The 20,857-nt window shown below is 39.6% G+C and overlaps 1 protein-coding gene across 1 annotated transcript in view; it reads right to left on the bottom strand.

Annotated features, from left to right (window-relative positions):
* The window catches only part of LOC125276407 (collagen alpha-6(VI) chain-like), a 70,957-nt gene extending 51,459 nt beyond the window's left edge, over positions 1-19,498 (bottom strand). Inside the window, exons 1-10 of the mRNA XM_048203840.1 lie at positions 19,444-19,498; positions 15,397-15,490; positions 14,696-15,304; positions 12,816-13,391; positions 11,575-12,162; positions 9,798-10,138; positions 9,266-9,344; positions 8,632-8,768; positions 3,759-3,851; positions 3,462-3,515 (exon numbers count right to left, since the gene is read on the bottom strand). Coding sequence (XP_048059797.1) covers positions 3,462-3,515; positions 3,759-3,851; positions 8,632-8,768; positions 9,266-9,344; positions 9,798-10,138; positions 11,575-12,162; positions 12,816-13,391; positions 14,696-15,304; positions 15,397-15,472 — 2,553 coding nt within the window. The 5' untranslated portion in view covers positions 15,473-15,490; positions 19,444-19,498. The remainder of the gene's footprint in view (positions 1-3,461; positions 3,516-3,758; positions 3,852-8,631; positions 8,769-9,265; positions 9,345-9,797; positions 10,139-11,574; positions 12,163-12,815; positions 13,392-14,695; positions 15,305-15,396; positions 15,491-19,443) is intronic.
* Between the last annotated feature and the right edge of the window lie 1,359 nt (positions 19,499-20,857).

The following is a 20,857-nucleotide window of genomic DNA, read 5'->3' as shown; positions in this document are numbered from 1 at the left end:
CTGAGCGCTATAAACCCTTGAATCGAGGGGAGTATAAACTACTCATTCTAGGATCTACTCAGTGTCTGATTAAAGCACTGAGGAGGCTGTGCGCTAGAAAAACCCCGGTAAAGGGAGCACAAACCAGCCTAAGAGCCGGTTTCAGTGAGAAACTTCATTGAAGTCTACAACCAATGACCAGCTTAGGGAGCTAAGCATGCTTACACAGTCAACCCAGAGGGAAGTACGAAGCTCAACCTAACAGACAGACCGTACTGTGGGCACATAGTCATGGAGGCCGGAAAAAGGGCCTACAACATAACTAGAGTTCTTTTATAATGAACTAAGCATAACACAGAAACTCAACACATGAGGCGATATTCCAGGGTTGCCCGTAAAGTCAAGCACCTGAAACATAGCATGCTGAAAGCATGACCAACAAGTAATAGGTAGCTGTGAGTGCCCACGAAACAGCCCGTCCAACACATTCCAACGAGCAGTGTACTCGGTAAAAACACCTTTCTACTCATTAATCAAGAGGAGTCATGTGCTAAAGAAAGCCCCATGGGCCTATAACCTCAGCAGATACATGACATCAGCTCGTGGCAGTGTGACCACTAAAGTTCTAGGAGCAAAATACAACCGAGTAACAAACAAGGTAGCTACTTAGCTCAACTAGAGCTAAAGGAAACCAAGCTCAAGGAAGCAAATGCGTAAAACCAGACAAACAGTTGGTTTTAACACAAAAACTCACCTTGAGAGGCAAGCCACTCAGAAAATGTACTCAGTAAAAGCACCTTTTACTCTCTAAGCGAGAGGAGTACAAAGCCAAATTCCAGCGTGACACCTAGGAGGCCTGCGAAGGCCTACAACCCGTACACACGCGGTGTCAGTTAGCAATCATGACCCATGAGTCTAGATATAACCAACCCAGCTGGGCCAACACGGAGGCTACAAAGGAAGCCTGGCAAAGCCTACTACTTTAGCACCATGTGGCACCAGCCAGTGGTCATATACAAGACCCGGGCTCAAAAAAGGGCCAGCACTAAACCCTAAAGTTTACTGAGGGTAAATAGCTTACACAATCTGACCTTAGGTGTAAACATTCCAACAGGCAATGTACCCAGTACACATAATATGCTATCATGGTTTAAGGAAGGCCTGCAAGGCCTGCTACCTCAAACAACATGAGCATAAGCCTGAGGCAGTGCTAGGCTAAGTGAGCACCGACCCAGCTGGGCCAACATAGAAAACTGAAAAGGAGGCCTGGTAGGGCCTACTACTTTCAGCACCATGTGGCTCCAGCCAGTGGTTATATAAAGGGCCCAAGCTCAAAGGGGACCAGCTCTAGACCCAACAAGATAACTGTGGGTAACTAGCCACACAACCTGAACTAAGCCTACACATTCCAACAGGCAATGTACATAGTATACATAAACATGCTATCATGGTCTAAGGGAGGCCCATAAGGCCTACCACCTCAAACAAACATGAGCATAAGCCTGAGGCAGTGCTAAGATACGTGAGCCAACTCGTGACCGTAAAACAACAGCTCCCGAGAAACAAGCTGTATAAGAAAGAGGCTACAACAAAGAGCCAACAATCTAACAGCAAATGCAAAACAGCTGCTGTGGTCATGATCGACTGGGAGCTAACAGAGATCATAATATTCAAACCAAAATAAGTCTCTCTACACTCAACCTGAGTGTGCAATCCAACAGGTGATGCACTCAGTGAAACACAAACCCTAACCGGGGAGTACAATAAAACACCACATTCATAGATAGAGGCTAATCACAGCCTGCTATCACAGAAACAGGCGTTAACCTGTGGCAGCACTAGAGTAAGCTTACATATGCATGTAGGGCTAAAGCTTAGAACCCCAAAGCGAACGCAAATGCTTTGTAATACATGCCATCCAAACAGGATAAATGTTTCACAAAACAGATCCAAGATCTGTAATGAACCCCAGAGAACGAAAGCTAAAATATTTAGCATCGTAATCTCAAACTTGAATATAATTCAAGGGGCTCATGTGAAGACATAATAAGCATGACAAAAGTTCTAAAAAGTGGGGCCTAGCAGCACTGCATAACTCATCTTCTCGAAGATAAGGGCCTACCACCTGGGAAAAACAGCACCAGGAAGGCTAATAACAGCCTATAACCTTATCTGTTAACCTCAGCCATAGCACCTACATTTTCACATCGAAGGGGAAATGGGCATACGGCCCGCAACTCCCTCAGGAGGAGGCCAGAACTAGGAACTATACAACCTCACAGGGATAGTAGTAATAAGGGTGATGTAACAAACAAACACCTAAACCTAGCTCTAGCCTAGCCGCTAGCTAAGGCCTACTGGGCCAAGCAAAGCTTGGGCTTCATTTTGAAACCTTCAAACATGAGGAGAAATTGAAGCACTGCAAGCAAACAGTGTCAGGTGGCCGAAAAGCCATCCTGCACACAAATAACTGAAGCAACAAGTGCTAACTCAAACCAAACTAAAGTATTAGCTGAGAAGCTACTCTAACATAGGAGGCTACAAAATAGCGGCCATAAAGCGGCCTGCATGTTTTGAAAAAAAAACAGGAAAAAAAAGGTCTATACTTTTTATAAACATAAAAATATAGACCCAACTTATCTTCCTGTGGCTCGTAGAATGAAGATTTCCCTCCTTATTTTAATGCATGAAGAAGGATGAAATCAAAATTTCTTTTAAGCCTAAAAGCACTTTCACTATCAAGCCAGATGGCGGCCTTTAGAAAAAATATTATCAAATGGCCAGCCGACAGCCTAACTGTAAAAGAAGCGCCTGAGCAAGTAGAAAGATCTCAAACTCAGGAGGCGTAGGAAGAAGGGGCGAGGGAAAATGCAATGTTGCCCTCGCAATGAGAGGGAATAGATCACAGACGCTATACGTGATCAAACCTGCTTCTTCCTCCTCGAGTCCAGCCGTCTCTGCACCTGCTCTGAAAAGAGGAGGTGCCTGAGCGGCCATACTGGACCTCTGGCCCTGTCTCAGAGCCTCAGCACAAAATGGGCCAGCCTCCTGATAAACTACATGCTCAGAAAACTATACAGGAGAACAAGGTCTTATTTTAAAAACATAAAATAGACCCATCTCATATTCCTGCGGCTAAAAGACCGAAGATACTAAAACTCTTTTTTTTACATGAAAAAGGATAGAATCTAGGGTTCTTTTAAGCCTAAAAGATAGGTTCCTTCAAAACACATATTCAGAAATGAAACACTGATTTAAAACAATGATTTCAAGGGGACGAAGTATTCCTTGAAAAGGGGGCTTGACTTCGTTCAACAGCTGAAAAAATATCTGAAAGTGATCCCAACGATATAGTTTCTCTAAATTGTTATCATTATAGCTGTGGTGTGGACACTGCTATTCTTTTATATTTAGAACGATTTTTAGAACTATATCTTTATAGTTTAACTATATTCTTTATAGGCCTTTACACTTTCACTTACCACACTACCATCATCTCCTGGAAATCCAGGATGACCATTCTGACCAGTAGAGCCCTAAATAATAAAAACAAAAAAAGAGATGCTGACACACAAAACCGAGTGAGCTCCCTACATAAGTAGAATTCTTAAAGGCATTATAAGCATATTCCCTATGCAAAGGATGTTTAAAATCATGCTGCTTTCAAGGATAACTAATTTACGTCAAAATCTAAAGCAGCAATGCATTTATCCTTTGCATAATGACATAATGCGACAGTGAGAAAAATCCATTAAATCCACATAACCAGGATCTCTGACCTTTTGACCCGGTCTTCCAGAGTTTCCTTGTGGTCCAGGTACACCAGTGCATGAACAAAACACATCACAGCATTTCCTCAGCGCTACTGTTTCCTGAGGGGAGAGAAAAGTGCACAATGTGTGAAAACGTTTACTGTTGTTGAAGTCACAGGCCATGCATCCAGTCAAATTTTAGGGTATTTTACCACAAATTCATTTACATACGTAACTGAGACGTTCCCTTTCAGTCGGTCACGTTCGGTGAACCGACGAATTGGTATCCCTAATAAAATGCCACAGTTGCTTGCCCTTCTAGTGCCCCTCGTAAGCCTCAGAATCCCCCCACACCTCGGAGCGGAAGAGGGACCCACTCAGTGAGACTATTGGATAACACTGGAAAAGCATGCCCTTCTATGGAACACTGTGGAATCCACATCCTGCTCGAAGGGAGGTGACATGTGGAGAACACACATATGGACTGGCCAACCAAGGGCAGTGCAACATATGGAATGTCCCTGGGGTGGCTCCAGACAACAAGGGGAAGATAACACTTGGCAGGGACGCTGGCAGGGACACTGGCTCACCGTGGGGAGTTACTGTGGAAGAATACACACATGGGACTGCCATAGGGGTCACAACATATGGCACCAAGCATAACACATGTAGCAGTGCATACGAGTGCTAGGCCTAGCGTCAGACACTCCACAATGTCTGAGGCCACAAGGGGTGATGGATGAACTCTACAGGGTTCGCCAAATTGGGAACTTACTGGAGCAATGAGCACACTTATCCGGTCCGAAGAGAGGGGAATGGCACAGCAAGCCAACACTAGAAGGGGGGCTCTGGCGTTTACTGGCCACTAGGGGTTACTATGCGGGAGGCTACCGGTTCTACACCAAGGCTATAGAACTTAGCGAACATGTTAAATGTCGCCCAGTCCACAGCTCTACATATATCTGTCAGCGAGTCGCCACATGCCCTAGTCAGGAAGAAGCAACACCCCTGATGCCAGTGCAATGGTATCCACTATCCAGTGAGCCATCCTCTGCTTAGAGACAGCCTTTCCCTTCTGCTGGCCTCCGTAACAGACGAAGAGCTGATCTGGGGTCCTGAAGCTCTGTGTCTGTCCACTTAAGTGTGCAAAGCATGAACAGGACAGAGCAGAGCCAGGGCTGGGTCTGCCTCCTCTAAGGGCAGTACTTGCAGGTTCACCACCTGATCCCAAAAGGGAGTGGTAGGAACTTTGTGCCCATATCCGGGCCAGGGTCTCAAGATAACATGAGAATCACCTGGGCTGAATTATAGGCACAATTTCGACTAAAAAAGCGTGCAGGTCCCCTACCCTCTTGATAGAAGCCAATGCGACCAGAGAACTGTCTTAAGGGACAGGGTTTTTAACTCAGCTGACTGCAAGGGCTCAAAGGGCAGTCTCCAAAGTGCCGTAAGCACCAGGGACAAGTCCCAAGAAGGTAAAGAGTGTAGACAAGGAGGATTCAATCCCCTCGCCCCTCTCAGGAACCTGACTATCAGGTCTTGCTTTCCCAAAGACTTACTTTCAAATGCATGCAAATGCGCAGCAACAGTGGCGACACAATAATGCACAACCAACAAGACCTGCTCCTCGTCCTCCGTGACTTTCCACAACGTCCGGCTCACTGGGGGAAACGCATACTTGCGTAGGCCCCTGGGGCCAGCTGTGTGCCAGCGCATCCATGCCGAGGGTCCCCTCGTCAGGGAGCAAAACAACTGTCCGGGGCGGCAAACTGGTCCAACTGTGCAGTCTTGAAGCATATCCTGATCAGCTGAACCACCTGGGGATGGAGACTGCTGTGAGAGGTCGTCAGCTGCACGGTTGAGCACGCCTGGGATGTGAATGGCACAAAGTGACCTCAGATGCTTCTGACTTCATAGGAGGAGATGGCGGGCGAGTTGTGACATGCGACGGGAGCGTAGACCACCCTGATGGTTGATGTATGCAACGGTCACAGTGCTGTCCGTATGGACCAGTATGCGCTTGCCTAGTAGCAGCAATATGAAATGGCCCAGTGCAAGACATACTGACAACAACTCGAGCCGGCTGATGTGCCATTGCAGTTGGGGTCCCGTCCACAGACCCGAAACTGTATGCCCGTTGTACGTGGCTCCCTAGCTGGTGGCAGAGGCATCCGTGGAGACCACAGCATGCCTGGACACTTGTTCCAGGGCAAACCACTTTTCCCACTTTTTGGGTGTGAGCAAAAACACACCGTTTTTGTGTGTGTCCCTTTAATTGTAAATGAGCTGCTGCTCCTGGTCCCCTTTCAAGAAAAGGGCGGGCTTCAAGAGCTCATGCAACAAACAGGACAATCTCATGCACTGAAACTATCCGAAATTGTTGGCAGTGGTGTTCAGTTTAAACCGGAGTGGGACAATGATGCCTACAGAGCCAGAGAATGCTGCATGGAGATAGAACAGGTATAGTTTATTTTAATTGCGGTTATAACTCATGTTGTCATCTTTCTTTTATCCACTATCAGTAGTGACGTCACTTTGCCCAGAATTTTCAAACGGTTTGTTTTGAGACACTGCTCTTGTTTTATGGGGATTAAAAAAGACTGGGTGGATTTTTATCATTAGGTGGTTGTGTACACACACTGCCGACACACATTAATGTTCAAACACCATGTAAAAGTGAATTCTGCATAATAGGTGCCCTTTAACCTCTGAGTCGGGAAACACGCAGGCGCGTTTAGCTGGATTTTTTTCACATAGCAGCAAAATCCACTTAAAATACTCTGGCATTTTTTGTTATAGAGACATAAGTAATATATCAATTGAAACTATAGAATGTCTTCTTTTATTTGTGTACACTCAGAGTAAAAACAAAATGTTGTGCTTTTTGCAAAATAAAGAAAACTAACATGATGCGTGATCTGTCGTCTCCCTCTGAAGGAAGTCCATTCTGATAGTCCTCAGAAAATGAACTGTAACTTAGTGAATACCAATCACAAAACAATGAGACATATGTCTCATTTTTAAATCTTGCAAGTCAAATCGAAAACAAATATTCTCTGTTTACGTAATCTGTTTGGAAAGAGAAGGTTGTCAGACGCTTGCGAGTCAGCTCATTATCCGCTAATGTGACCACACCCACTGAGCGCACGCCTGTTCAGACGCAAATTCTGAGGCGATACATTCAACAGAGTGAATGCCCATGTCAGCTCGGAAAAACGCATCAAGCTTGGTCAGTTTCATGTATGCTACTTTTCATCGTTTTAAGATGCGGTGAAGAATAATTCTAAAAGAATTTACCTCAGTGGAAGAGCCATTTCGAGGATCAACTCAAGCCAATGACAGTGAATGGTAAGATTTTTTTATTCTTTAGTTCTTTATTCTAATTGCGATATAGTGTGTGTGAATATTAAGCCACAAAAAGACTGTTTAAATATAAATCCTGCAAGTTTTGTGTGTCTCAGTGTGAATTAATGGGGCAGATCGACTTACATTAGTAAATTGCCATGGCTATTGCCAAACTATACTGCTATACTGAGATGAGTGAAATCAACTGACATACGTAATAAATACTGAAATAAAATGTGTTAGCAATTTATTAAACTGCACATTAACATTTAGGCTCTATAATACAACAAATATAATATATAAAATGCCATAGAGGTAATATGAATGTTTAGACGCTTTGCATCACAGAAATAGATTATATTTTAAAGTATATTAAAATAGAAAACCATTATTTTAAATTGTAATAATATTTCATAGTATTGCTGTTTTTTTCATTATTTTTGATCAAATAAATGCAGGCTTGGTGAGCATGAGACTTCTTTCAAAACATTAAAAATAGTAATGTGTCCAATCTTTTGACTGGAACTGTAATTTAAAATATAGGCATATACAAAATTTTCTTCACATGATGTGCAATAATACGTGCAATCATAAGATCACAAAAATCATGTTTTCTGTTAAGAGTGGACATTATATTAATGTTAATACAATAGCTGATATGATCCTGTTATCAGCATGCTCACAGAGGGGTTTTTTCTTTTATCTCACAGATTTGAGAATCACAGTGACCAGATATTGGTCCACACTGGACTGCGCGCATATGAAACTGAGATCACTGACTGAAAGCAGGAAAGTTTTTTTTTTCTTTTTTTTTTCCTTATTTTTGCCTCCATTGCAGAAACACCAAATGCCAGGTATGTGATGTTTACTTATATCTTTGAACAGGATTTATTTCCAGGTATAACTGTGTACTCAAAATGTGTCTTTGACTCTCATTTATATAGATAACTATATTTTAAATAAACTTCAAACAAAAAATGATATGTCTTTTGTCATTGCATTCTTTTTTAGTTGACTCAGTCACATTCCTGACCTAATGGCTCAATATGCGGCTCAGTAGGGGCAGGGTCTTAATCTCCTCAGGAGTGAATCACAGCATTATTCATGAAGATTCACGCCTCTTTGCATACGGGCTCCTTAAACAAAAAGTGCCTTAGAAATTTAAAATCAATACATTGTTTTTTGTGTCTGAGTAGGCAGGATAATTTCTACATCATTTTGAAGCAAAAACTCGACTAAAATATACAATTCCCAAAAGACTTGTGAAAAAAATATTTAGTATGCATTTTGAGGCCTTATTTCATTGACTTTTTTTTTTGTTTTTTCAAAAACAACGCATATACGTAATACTCTCAAAAATACAAACATGCACATACTTGTTGCCCACATATTATAGTAGCCCAGTTTGTGCTGAATACAGTGTAATGAGACTTTTGTCATTAATATGTTTATAAAAAACTGAAAAAAGGCACAAATTTCAGGGCATGCCAAAACTACTCCAGGCCCCCAAATCAGCCTCAGACTCCAGAGGATTAAGAATTGCTTTGATACTTACAATCTGTTTCATAAGAGCATTGCCTAAATTAAGCATGTTGATGGTCAGTGGCTGCATGTAGCTGAAACCTTTGCCAAACTCCAGCTGGTGAACATCCATTATTCCCTCCAAAGACACAATCAGCAGTGCATCAACCCCTAGTTTACACATCAGAAATAAACAAATAGCTTTGAATTGTTTCAATGTCAAGGTCACAGTCTCTAAGCTTGAAGTTTTAAATATTAAAAGATAAATATTTCTTTGTAAAATCACATTATATTCCTGCAAATATGACAGAAAATTTCCTGTGGCAAAACACCACAATTGCGCATTAGAGTATATGCAACGGCAATTTTAAATGTGACCTAGATGAACTAGTGAGTTGTGGGACTCTTTGCTAATAAAATGATTGTGCCAAAAGAATGGTGTGAGAACTTTATTATGTCTTGTCACTCGGTCTCATCTCAGTGAGCTTTTATTTTGTTTAATGCATGTCCAGTAAGGTGATTTAAGCTTTTTTAGACGTTTCAGTGAGCAAACAACTTTTGGAAAATGCTTGAAAAAGCTAACATGAACAGAGACTGCTTAGAAAAAAAGCACTGTTTTCAAACATACCCACAATAATGTGGACATAGCCAAAGACATAGCCACTTACCACTTTGCTTAAGTCTCTGTGAACTCGCCATTAAACGCTGAATGCTAACATCCAAACCATCTGTAAAGAGTATTAAAACCTAGACAAAAAAATACAATTAAATGTCAGCAAAATTAATTGTAGCAATAAAAAGAGCAATAAAAATTAAATGCAATCTAGGTGCCCATTATGGATCTAAATAAACAAAAAGATGCTGAATCTTATATCCCAATCATGATTGCATTTCTAAAAAAATTTTTTTTTCTAATAGTCCGGCTGTTACAGATTCTTTTTCAATTTAAATCATCATTTTGGAAAAAATATCATACCAAATACCAAGTGCATGTAATGTTTCTTTGGTTGTGTAAATGATTGTTCAACTTTGTTTTTAATGAGAGTACAGCATGTCAGTAAAACATCACAAATGTATAATCATTAGCAAATAGCATCAGCAGAAGTGCTCATTTAATTGAGCACACATTAACATAAAGCATGTAACATATCGCTGACAATCTTTTTGATGGTCAATTGTATATCTCAGAAACATTCCCACCTTTGCCTTGGCGTTGGAGTTGATAAACATGTCTTTGAAGGAATCTAACAGAAACTTGTTGAAGGCCAGGGGCTCCGTAGGTCTCAGTAACATCACTTCACTGACCACATCCTCGTTGTACTTCTCAAAGCTAAAATTATGCAGAACTCTGCCATCTCGTGCAGACACTAGCCTATAGCCAAATCTAGTTTTAATGTTGTCCGTTTTGACACAGCATAGATCACCCATCATGGAGATACTGTGGATGGCTGCAGTAACTATCTGTTCCACCTGAGGTCTCAACAGAGGTTGCGTTGATTGTCTGGACACGTCAAACCCAAAGGCAATGTCAAAATCGCAATCTGTTCAAACAGATTCAAGAAAGGGAACAGACAAATTTTTGTACATCATTATCATTAATACTTATGCATATATGTATGAATGTATGTATTATATATGTAAGTCTGCAGTATATTACCATGTTAGAGGACTTTTTAACAAGTAAGTGTTTCCCAAAATCACAAAACAGTCAACTGTCTACAGTCTAAAAGTCTTAGAATCATCTTGTGGATATTACAGTACTTAAATGTAAAGTCTCTAAAGGACAGAGTAATAAGCATTTCCTGGATTCCACAATCATGGAAATTAGGGATGTATATAATTTTAATATCGCAGTAATTAGAGTAATTAGTAGTCTTTCTAAAAATAAAAATAAAAATAAATAAAACAAATGTGTAAATAAAACATGTAAATCAACTGATGGCATTAGCCTAAAAAAAATCATTAAGGTCAGTTAATCAGTCAACATCTACATCCCTAGTGGAAATCAAAGCTAAGATGGCATTGTTGACATGTAGATGTGCATGGTCACATGGTCAATGTATTCAACTGTCTGAGGTTAGAACAAGTCTTACTGGACTTGGGCATTTGAGTTCTGAAAGTTACTTACTCCATTTTCAAAAGATCAAGCCCCTTTAAAGAGTGTGTGATTTACTTTCCATCTTTCTGTTAACTATTGCTCAACTTGCTCTGTTCCAAAACCCACTGAGATCCCTCATAACACAGTGTCCTAACTACACGCAATGGCGCAACACGTGATAAAAGGTATCTTTTCCATGTTAATCAGAGTTTTTGTCCTAACCATCCACGACACGCAACAATTATATTTTAGAAACGGTTTCTATTTTTCTACGATGTCACGGCTGGAACAACAACACAAAGTAAAGCAATTATAATCATAAGTACTGTTTATGTGCTTTATTTATTGTTAGAATTATCTAGTTTGATTATCATTTTGTGTTCTCATCTTTGTAGCCGTACTGAAAGTAACCATGGATAATTCACCTCAGATCGTGAAAATAAATAAATGGCCAGAAGGACGTTCAAACTGTCAATTCATTAAGAACAAACAAGTGTATTCTATGACAGATTGTTTCAGTCACTCAGGATGTACTTTGAATAATGTTTAAATTGTGTAATATTTGTGAATTTGATTATGTACTCATCAATTTCATTGTGACTGCAGAGAGCCCACCCTGACGCTCTTCTGATTGGCTGTGGTTTTTGATTGATTTTGTCGCGTCTTGTTGTTGCATCATGTCTGGTATGGACAAAAGATTCTGCTTATTGCTAGAATCTTATCGCATCGTGTTTGGTTAGGACACAGTGTAAGGCAGCATTTTAGTAGTTATATTTGGAAATAGGCAGCAGCTCATCAAGTTTAGGAACAGAGCTTATATGTAGAGTATTTAGAATATATTAATAATTATGAATTATACTGTAAAAACTAACTACTTACAATGTTCAGGAGGTCGTCTTTGGTCTCCACAGAGGAAATGTAACACTTTCCTTATGGTTGTCTTCAGTTCAAGGGTTTCGAAAGTCTCAATGAGGACCCAATCAGGTAATCCAGCTATTTCACGCAGCTCAGATTTTTGTATTTCATTGCCAACCCCAATAACAGTTATTGTTATGCTCTTGTTTCTGAGATAAGCTAATGCATTCAAGTCTTTTTCATCATTAGCTTGTCCATCTGTGATCAGCAGGAGATTCTGAGCGACTCCTTCATCTATTCTGGATCCATTCTCTTTTGTGAAGTAGTATCTAATTAATTTCAGAGCGCCCCAAGTATTTGTGCCCTGCTTTTGTTGCACAATATTGTTTATAGCTTGCTCCACTTCTGCAAAACTAGTGTATGTGTTCAGGTAAAATTGATGCAAGAGTTTATCACTGAACTGGGCGACACCCACTCGCCACTTGTCTTCAGCAATATGCAGTTCTTTCACGATGTTAATCATGGTTTGTTTGAGAATATTCCAACTTCGTTCCTCAATAGACTCTGATCCATCAATTAAAAAAACAAGGTCTGATACCTCCTTCTCACAAACTAGAAAGAGAAACAAAAAACATTAAAGAAAAACAACATTAATAGAGACAAAAACTCAGTGTAGGTGAAGCAACATTTTAACTCATAATTTAGGCACTATTAACACTTGGTCACTTCAGATCTTGCATTTGTACCGATAGTTACAGATAGCTCAGAAGATGGTATGAAATGTAAACAAGTCGCAACTTGAATATATAAGCAATCCACATGTGAGCATGCAATTGTGGCTGAGACACATAGATGAAGCAACCATAAAACACTAACACCAAGAAGCATATGGAGCGAAGACAGAGCTTTAAACTGAATTATATTGTCATTAAGCATGGGAAGACTAGATCGAATTTAAATCTGTTTTGCAGTCACAAATGTTTACAAACAAGTTATGGTACAGATGCATGAAGTGATTAAGCAGAAATAAAATACAAATACATTTAGGCTTAATACAACATAAGAAAGAGAACAAAATCCAAATTACATGTAACTGGAGTTGAAAACAAAGAAATGAACATCAATATAACAGGGAAGCTTGTTATTAAAAAATCTACAGAATATTAAAAACAGCTGAGCTACTGATAAATGGACTTAAATTTGTAGCATTGCCATTTTAGCTAGTTATTCAGGCACTTATAGAAGATGATAGCAGTAAAATTTACTTGGTTTGGTAAGATTGCAGAGCTCTTGGGTGATTGTTTCTTGTAGTCCACGCAGATCCTGGTAGGTGCTTGCATAGTGCACTCTTCCTTTCTCTCCCGCCATCTCCCTTAGCTGGACCTCATCGGCATCTTCAGTACCAAGAGCAAAAAAGTTGACTTCTGAATTTGCCAGGGATTCAGGCCATGTTTCCAGTCCACTCGGGTCATTAACCTTGCCATCTGTAATCAGAAACAGCACTTGGGGTACATTCTTCGCCCGTCGTCCACCATGTGTTTCGCCAAAGAAGGAGAGTGTATAGTTAAGGGCCTGGGCCGTGTTTCTTCTTCCCCCTGAAGGTTTGAGGTTTGAGATAATCCTCAGAACATCAGCCTGACTTTTGAACTGTTTCAGGGTAAACTCAGATTGAGGGCTGTCAGAGTAGGTGATGACGCCAAATCGTACCCGTCTTTCTCCAACCACAGATTTGTTCACCACATATGCCATTAAGCTTATAAATTCCTGGAAACCAACTTTATTGGGATTACCAGAGGCATCCACAAGGAAGATTATATCAATCAGTTCAGGTGTCTTGCATTCTGGAAAGATATATGATTATAATGTGAGAAGTCATCTGATAAAGTCACTCTGGCTTTGGTTTTTACTATAATACACATGAAAGCTGACAATCTTTTAGAAGATATACACATAAAAAAATGGCAAAACAGCCATGAGCCATAAATGTCTACGTGCTATTTGCCGGTCAGACTCAGATGGACTTTATAAATGGAGGGTAAGATGAGTGATCAATAGTTTTTAGTGTCTGATAAATTAAAGAAGACTGATGAAGTTTTCAATGCTGACAAAAAGAAAGGTAAAATAAAATAGCCTACAGAACTTCTGCATCTGAATAAATAAAAGTAATGTCATAAAATCTTGAGTCTGTTTTGATTTAATGATCAGAAACGGTTCTAGGCTACATGACAAATGAAAATCACAAACATTACATTTAAAAAATAATTTTATAAGTGCAATTTATTAATGTAGAATTTTATCTCAAATAAATTTGGAAAATAAAGTAGTTGACTCAAAAAAGCTCTAAGCTATGAAACCAGAACAAATAACTTTTTTTTGCTTTAGATGATGCTTTGAATGCATTCTCGGCCACGTCAAACGTCAAACCACGTCAAGGCGTTAAAGACTGTTGCAATAAGCAAAGACTGAATATTTCACTGTACTCGTCTTTTCATGCACCCAAAAAATGTTTGCATTCCGGACAATTGAGCTGCTCTGTGTCTTTATCGCCAAATAAAGGGAGTTAAATCCTGTCAGACAAGCTGTTCTACTTCACTGCCGTCTTCTTATATTTCCTATTTAATAACATTATATGTGAAAAAACGCAGTACTGGCAAATTTAAATTGTCTCAATACTCTGTACATTTTACAAATGGGATGCAAAAAATACAAATTTGCAATATACGCAAAATTATGTATGGAAATGGCTCAATATATAACTGAATGTATGCATTTTTTTTTAGGGATGACGTCATTACGTGCACCATTTTATCGGTAAAAGGCCAACTGGATGGAAACATCCTGGAGACAGCAAATTTCATGCATATTTACTTTGTTGATAACAAAACAGTGCAAAAACTGGATGGAAACTTGGCTAGTGACATTCAAACTAAAAACTCCCAATATAACTTTAGGGCTCAGGACAAGCTAACCCTCAAACTGTTTTAAACTCTCAATCAAGGCTTTGTGAAGCTCGCATTCAAAGTTTAAAAAAAATACTTTGAATAAATATCAATAAAGAGCTGAAGGGGTTTGTTATCTCAGAGATTTCCAGTAAAGCTGTGACTCAAGAGTTTTTGATTGGAAGTTTTTCAATGTAATGTGTTACCTTTTGACATCAGGATGACCTCTTTGTGTTTTTTCTCTACAGTGTTACACAGCTCCTGAATTACACTCTGAGAGATTCCCTGCAGAGCTGCAAAGTCTGATACGCTGTAGGCGTGCTGATCATATGGCTCATTTGCGATCTGTCTCAGTAACGCTTCGTTTGCATCTTTGATCCCGATGGCGAATATTTTGATCCCCCTGTCCCTCAGCTCCTGAGCATGTGACTCAACCTCATCTTGAGAATCACCATCTGTGATAACAACGGCAATCTGAGGAACATTCTGTTGTGCTCGACTTCCGGCCTTTTCAACAAAATGCTGTTCCAGAATGAACTCCAAACCCAGGCCGGTATTTGTCCCGCCGGTTTTATAATGCAAATTTTGGATGTGGTTGAGAATTTCCTCTTTTTTCTGATAAGTGTTGAGTGAAAACTCAGTATGCGGTGCGTCACTGTACTGAACCAGACCGATCCTGATCCTGTCACGAGCAACTTCAAAGTTCTGTACGAGAATAGAGAGGAAGTCACGGATTTGTTGGAAGTTTTCCAGCCCAATACTGGCAGAGCCGTCCACCAGGAATACAATGTCAGCCACAGTCTCCTGTGTACAGACTGAGAGAAAGAAAACAAACTTTTCATTTGAGCAACAATCAGACAAAACTGAATATAATCATCTATAATTATCTAGTAAATCCTGCCCCTACCACGTTTTTGGCCATTGCTGACAAGAAAACATAATGACAGAATAAGGAATCCAAGTAATCTCCACTCCTTCTCCATGCTTGAGATCCTTGTTCCCTGAAAAAAGCAATCAATGAGGTTTAGTTTCTGTACCACTCGCATCACCATACAGAAATGTAAGTATAATATGATGTTAGCTTTAAGAAAGAATGAACAGATAAATTAGGTTATTAGGGATGTCATTATATAAGTCGTCAAGTCAAGTCACCTTTATTTATATAGCGCTTTTTACAATGCAGATTGTGTCAAAGCAGCTTTACAGTGATAACTGGTATATAATTTTGGCTGCACAGCATCTCTTAAAGAAAATTGTGTCAGTATCCATCTTAAGTAAATTCAGTATTATTTCATTCCGTTGTAAGAATCAATAGTTATTAATTTAGTTAATTTATCTATATCAGCACTGGAGTAAACAGTGATGTCATCATCCAGCTCAGTTCAGTTCACATACAATGGTGTCAGTGCAGGCAGATCACAACACTGTTTAATATCAAATGTCAATTTGAAAGTCACTGAGATCTTCCCACTTTCCCTCTTATCTTTCTTTTTTTTTTTTAAATGAAACTAACTCATTCACTAACTCAACATTCTGTTTGTAAAGACAAGATTTGAGATCAAGTGTTTTTCTGTGTTAATGGTTAATGGACCTACAACCACTAATACTTATGTTCTTACCACACAACAGCCTTGTCCCAAATGGTACACTTTAAGTTAACTTGAGTGAGCCAGTGGTTCCCCATCTTTTGTCCATGAAGCCCCCCCTCCATACATATAAGAAACCCTGAGGACCGTCTTCAGCGTGTCCCATCTCTGGCCTCTGTTCACATCCACACAAATTACATTTTGGGAACTTATTGCAATGCATTTTGTGTGCAAGTCTGGTACAAAAAACGGAACTGGTCAGTTCTGATTGATGGTGGATAGACCAGTGCATCTCTACTACTGGCAACAAAAATAAAGTAGTTTGAACCATACACACGTTTTCACTACGTTATTGTATACACACCAGCCGCTGCTGACTTTTCATTTTTGAACAAGCTCGCTTCTTTTGTATTATAAAAATGTTATCGGTTTATGTGAACGACAAGCTGAGAGACCACGTATTGAATCAAATGAATTAATTGATAACATAACCAGTGTACATGCAAAAGACTCTAAGGAGGTTATACATGGAAATTTACACAAATGTTCCCTACTCTCCGGGAACCATGGTTACGTTCAAGATGTTCCTTTTCGAGGTAGGTCTCTCAACATTGCGTCACTAGTTGACACTTTGGAGAATGTATAAAACCGACAAAAAAAACCGACAATCCCCAAATCTAAAATAAGAGTTGAAACGGGAAAGAGATAAATACATGCCGTAGCAGATGTATCATAAGCAGCCAGAAGAGTACCGAGAGTAAAGCCATGGCATTAGACCAGTGCAATGCAATGAGATGAGAATACACAACAATAACACATTGGTGCACTCAACACACAATCAGCTCAGACGACCAGATTACTGAACACAGCACAGAACAAAGCGCGCATAATACATAAGTGAAACGCAGGTAAGAATGACAATGTCACACACTCAGCGAGGAAGGCAGCCACCAGCTGGATCATCATGAAAATACCAATGCAGAAATCTGCAGGTTATGCAATGAAAATATTTGTTCAAAGAAGACCATCCCGCTGGTAGACAGATGTCTTAAATAGACATACCCTTAGACCAAGCCCTAGACGCAGCCAAATCACTAGTGGAGTGGGCACGAACACCTATAGGGCAATCTGCTCCCTGGGAAGCACAGGGTGAATAACTTCCACTATCTAGTGAAAAAGCCTCTGCTTTGACAGCGGACAGTATTTCTTAGTACCTCCGAAGCAGACCAACAACATTTCCCACATTAAAGTGAGCAGCAGTGCCATCTTAAATGAGAGTACTCTTAACTCACTCACATTAAGCGGCTCGAACTTTACAACTTTTGCAAGAGACAACACACTACACAAACATTGTTTGGACGATCAGTGATGAACTCTCTTTAACGGTGGCCCCTTGTCCTCGACGTATAGCACTCTCCTTTTCAGACCCTGGCCGCCAGGATCTCGGCTTTGGCTTCACTTAGTGCCCAGAGGGACGAAGACCTTGCTTCGTGGAGAAACAGGGCTTCCTGTCCCTGAATTTTTGACAGATAGTTCTAAACGTGCCCCATGTTTGGAACAGTAGGATGACTCACGGCAAACTGGATCATGCCTGAGAGGGACTGTCAACTTCTGCTTCTGAGACTGTGCGCCTCGTCCAATGGGGCTTCTGACCAAGTGCCTGGATCAGTGTCATCCTCTACATCAGGAGAAGAATAGGAGATCGGGGACTGCTGAGAATGATGAGGACACAGACGCTGGGCCGGCATCATCTAATCGAGGGAGCCTCCAGAGTGAACACATCGCAGCCTCCCCGGCCACAGCTTGACGACTGCAGGAGGGTCTCTGTTGAGGACAACAGCAAGCCTCGCACAGAGAGTCTTGATTGGCAGATCTTTGTAGAAATGGCAATCAGACACCCATTCCTTGCAGCAACAACTTCTTTTCTTCTTCAACGGATTACAGGAGGGGATCGCTTTTTCTGCATTTTTATGCCATGGTGATGTAGGCTTTGAATTGAAGGAGAAAGATTCTGAGGGCAAAAGCATTCGACACCGAGCTACATAGCGTTTGGCCCCACCCTTCACTCGAGCACCATTGGCTATTGCAGTTGCAATAGCAAAATTCAATCAGGAATCAGTATTTTCCGTGAAAGGAGTTATGCAGCTAGTGACGCAATGTTGAGAGACCTACCTCGAAACCACTAGTACAAGTTAGATCAAACTTTATCAAGTGCACACCAATGCAGCAGCATTTGCAGAAATTACGATGCAAAGCAACATATATTAATAGTGTAAAAACAAATGAAGCCTAGAAGGCCAAGACTCCATATCTATTAATTGATTTATATCAATGTCATAATTCTTAGACAAACATATCAAAGATTATCTAAAACACATCCATTGTTGTCTAATTGATTACAGTTGATACAGTTACTAATAATATCATTTAATGGTTTATTTTTCTACCAATAGGTGGCACTGTGACCAAATTGTATATGGTGTGGTCAGAGTAATGTGATAATGACACATCCAAAGTTTGGTGCCAAAGCATTGGAGAGATACAGCCTCAGAGTTGTTTTGGCAATTATGAATTATAAGAATTATTTAATTCAATATCACATTTTACAAAAGCAGACTTAGTATACTGCATAGCCTTTCATAACCAGCACCAATATTTTTATGACAAAATACTGTCTGTAATCCTTGTCTTGATACCTTTTCTTTAAATAACCAAACATTTTCAAATGCTATTTAACAGGCAAGAGTCGCATTTATACACATCAGGATACAAACAAAAACATTTCTAATGTTTCATATTCATCCCAAGCCAATAGGAATAAGCAACAAATGTGTTTCCAGTTTTTGCAAGGATAGTGTGTGCCAGCTCTATGCTACTTTCCTATTGCATTTAGGACCAAGCCAAAACATTGGCTAGTGGACATGACAGTCATGAAAATAGGCCAAATTGAATAAAACCTATTTTTCATGCATCTCTACAAGCTCATGGTTTTAAAATACTCTAACCCCTGGTTTCACAGACAAGGCTTAAGTCTAGTCCAAGACTAAAATGCATGTTTGAGCTGTTTTAACTGAAAGCAGCTTGCACTGACCTATCTTACAATATATATTAAGATGCACACCAATAATATTATTTTTATAAGGCACATTTATAAAAGGCACATATATAAAAATATAAGGCACATTTATAAAAATGCCCTAAATGAACTAAATACTAATCCTGGCTTAATTTAAGCCCTGTCTGTGAAACTGGGCCTAAATCATAGTATCATCATAATGCCTTTTCATGGATTATACTCAGACTACCTCAGTGCAAGCAGCTCTGTGCTCTAAATATAATAAAGGAAGAGAGTAAAGAGGTGAACTTACACAGAACCCAGTCACCGAAGGGACGAGTCCAAATGGAAGACTCTGAATGAGAAACTAAAAATCTGAAACTGTTCATAGAAACTAATCAAGCCACTCCTCAACACCATGAATTCCATTTTAGGAAATCTTTACAGCTTCATGTTTGTTGCTTTCTTAAGCTCTTAGTTCATTTAATTTAATATTTCCATCAGTGCATTTATAATAATGCTAAGTAATAGTTCACCAAAAATGAATTTGTTTCATCATTTAATCACTCTCATGTCGTTGCAGGTTTGTTTTTTTGCTATGGAATAAGATCTAAAATGTAGTTACCTAAAGTAATCTGAATGATTCTGTGCTCTATTCCAATTTCTCTAAACTAATTTGATAGCTTTTGAGACACTGACTGACTTTACGTCACTATTTACTGAAAATCAAATATCATTCACATTCAAAGTGAGAACCAGTGGCATTTGGCATCAATGACATCAAATCTGTTGTCCTTACAACAGATGATTGGAAAATAAACTATAGCAGAAATTATAATAGACAAACATTGAAAAAAGCATGTAATGGAGTACTAGGAATCTAGACACAGAAAAAAGGAGAATGTGACTTTGCAATCTTCCCCCACCAAGGACTGATTAAAGACTGAAAATTAAAATTAAAAAGGCTTCTCACAATCAGTTCATATCAGAGAAGCCTCAATTGAAAACGATTATAAGTGACCACATGTAAAAAATATTCATTCGTACACCACATTCAGTGTTCCTGTCAACTGCAACCTATGCTATGACCTGAATTAACCCTCTGGGGTCTGAGGATTTTCGGGGCCCTGGAGAAGTTTTGACATGCCCTGACATTTGTGCTTTTTTCAGTTGTTCATAAACATATTAATGGAAAAAGTGTCATTACACTGTATTCAGCACAAACTAGGCTACAATAATATGTGAGGAACATGTATGTACATGTTTGTGTTTTTGAAGGAATAACGTTTATGCTTGGTTATTGAAAAAACAAAAAACTTAAGTCACTGAAATAAGGACAAAAAAACAATATTATATATGTGTTCACAAGACTTCTGGGTATTGGAGGTTGTAGACTAGAGTTTTTGCTTCAGAATTATGTAAAAATTATGCTGCCTACTCCTTCATATAAAACAATATATTGATTTAGTTTTTGTAAGACACTTTTTGTCAAGAAACACAGTATGCGTGGAGGCATGAATCATCATGAATAATGGGTGATTTACACCTGAGAAGACAAAAGAATCACATAATAATGACCTGTAATGACCTGCATAATAATGAGCTCTTTCAGTCAGGTAGGCTGTGAAAAAACCCTCTGTAATAATGTCTCAGCTCATCATGGTGTATATCAAACATACAGAAAAAACAGTGAACGCTGGATACTGTGTTTTCAATTCATACTTGCA

The sequence above is a fragment of the Megalobrama amblycephala genome, linkage group LG10 (genome assembly GCF_018812025.1).
Source record: "Megalobrama amblycephala isolate DHTTF-2021 linkage group LG10, ASM1881202v1, whole genome shotgun sequence".
NCBI classification, from domain to species: Eukaryota; Metazoa; Chordata; class Actinopteri; order Cypriniformes; family Xenocyprididae; genus Megalobrama; species Megalobrama amblycephala.
The sequence above is the reverse complement of the archived record's forward strand: the minus strand, read 5'-3'. Positions and strand labels throughout refer to the sequence as shown.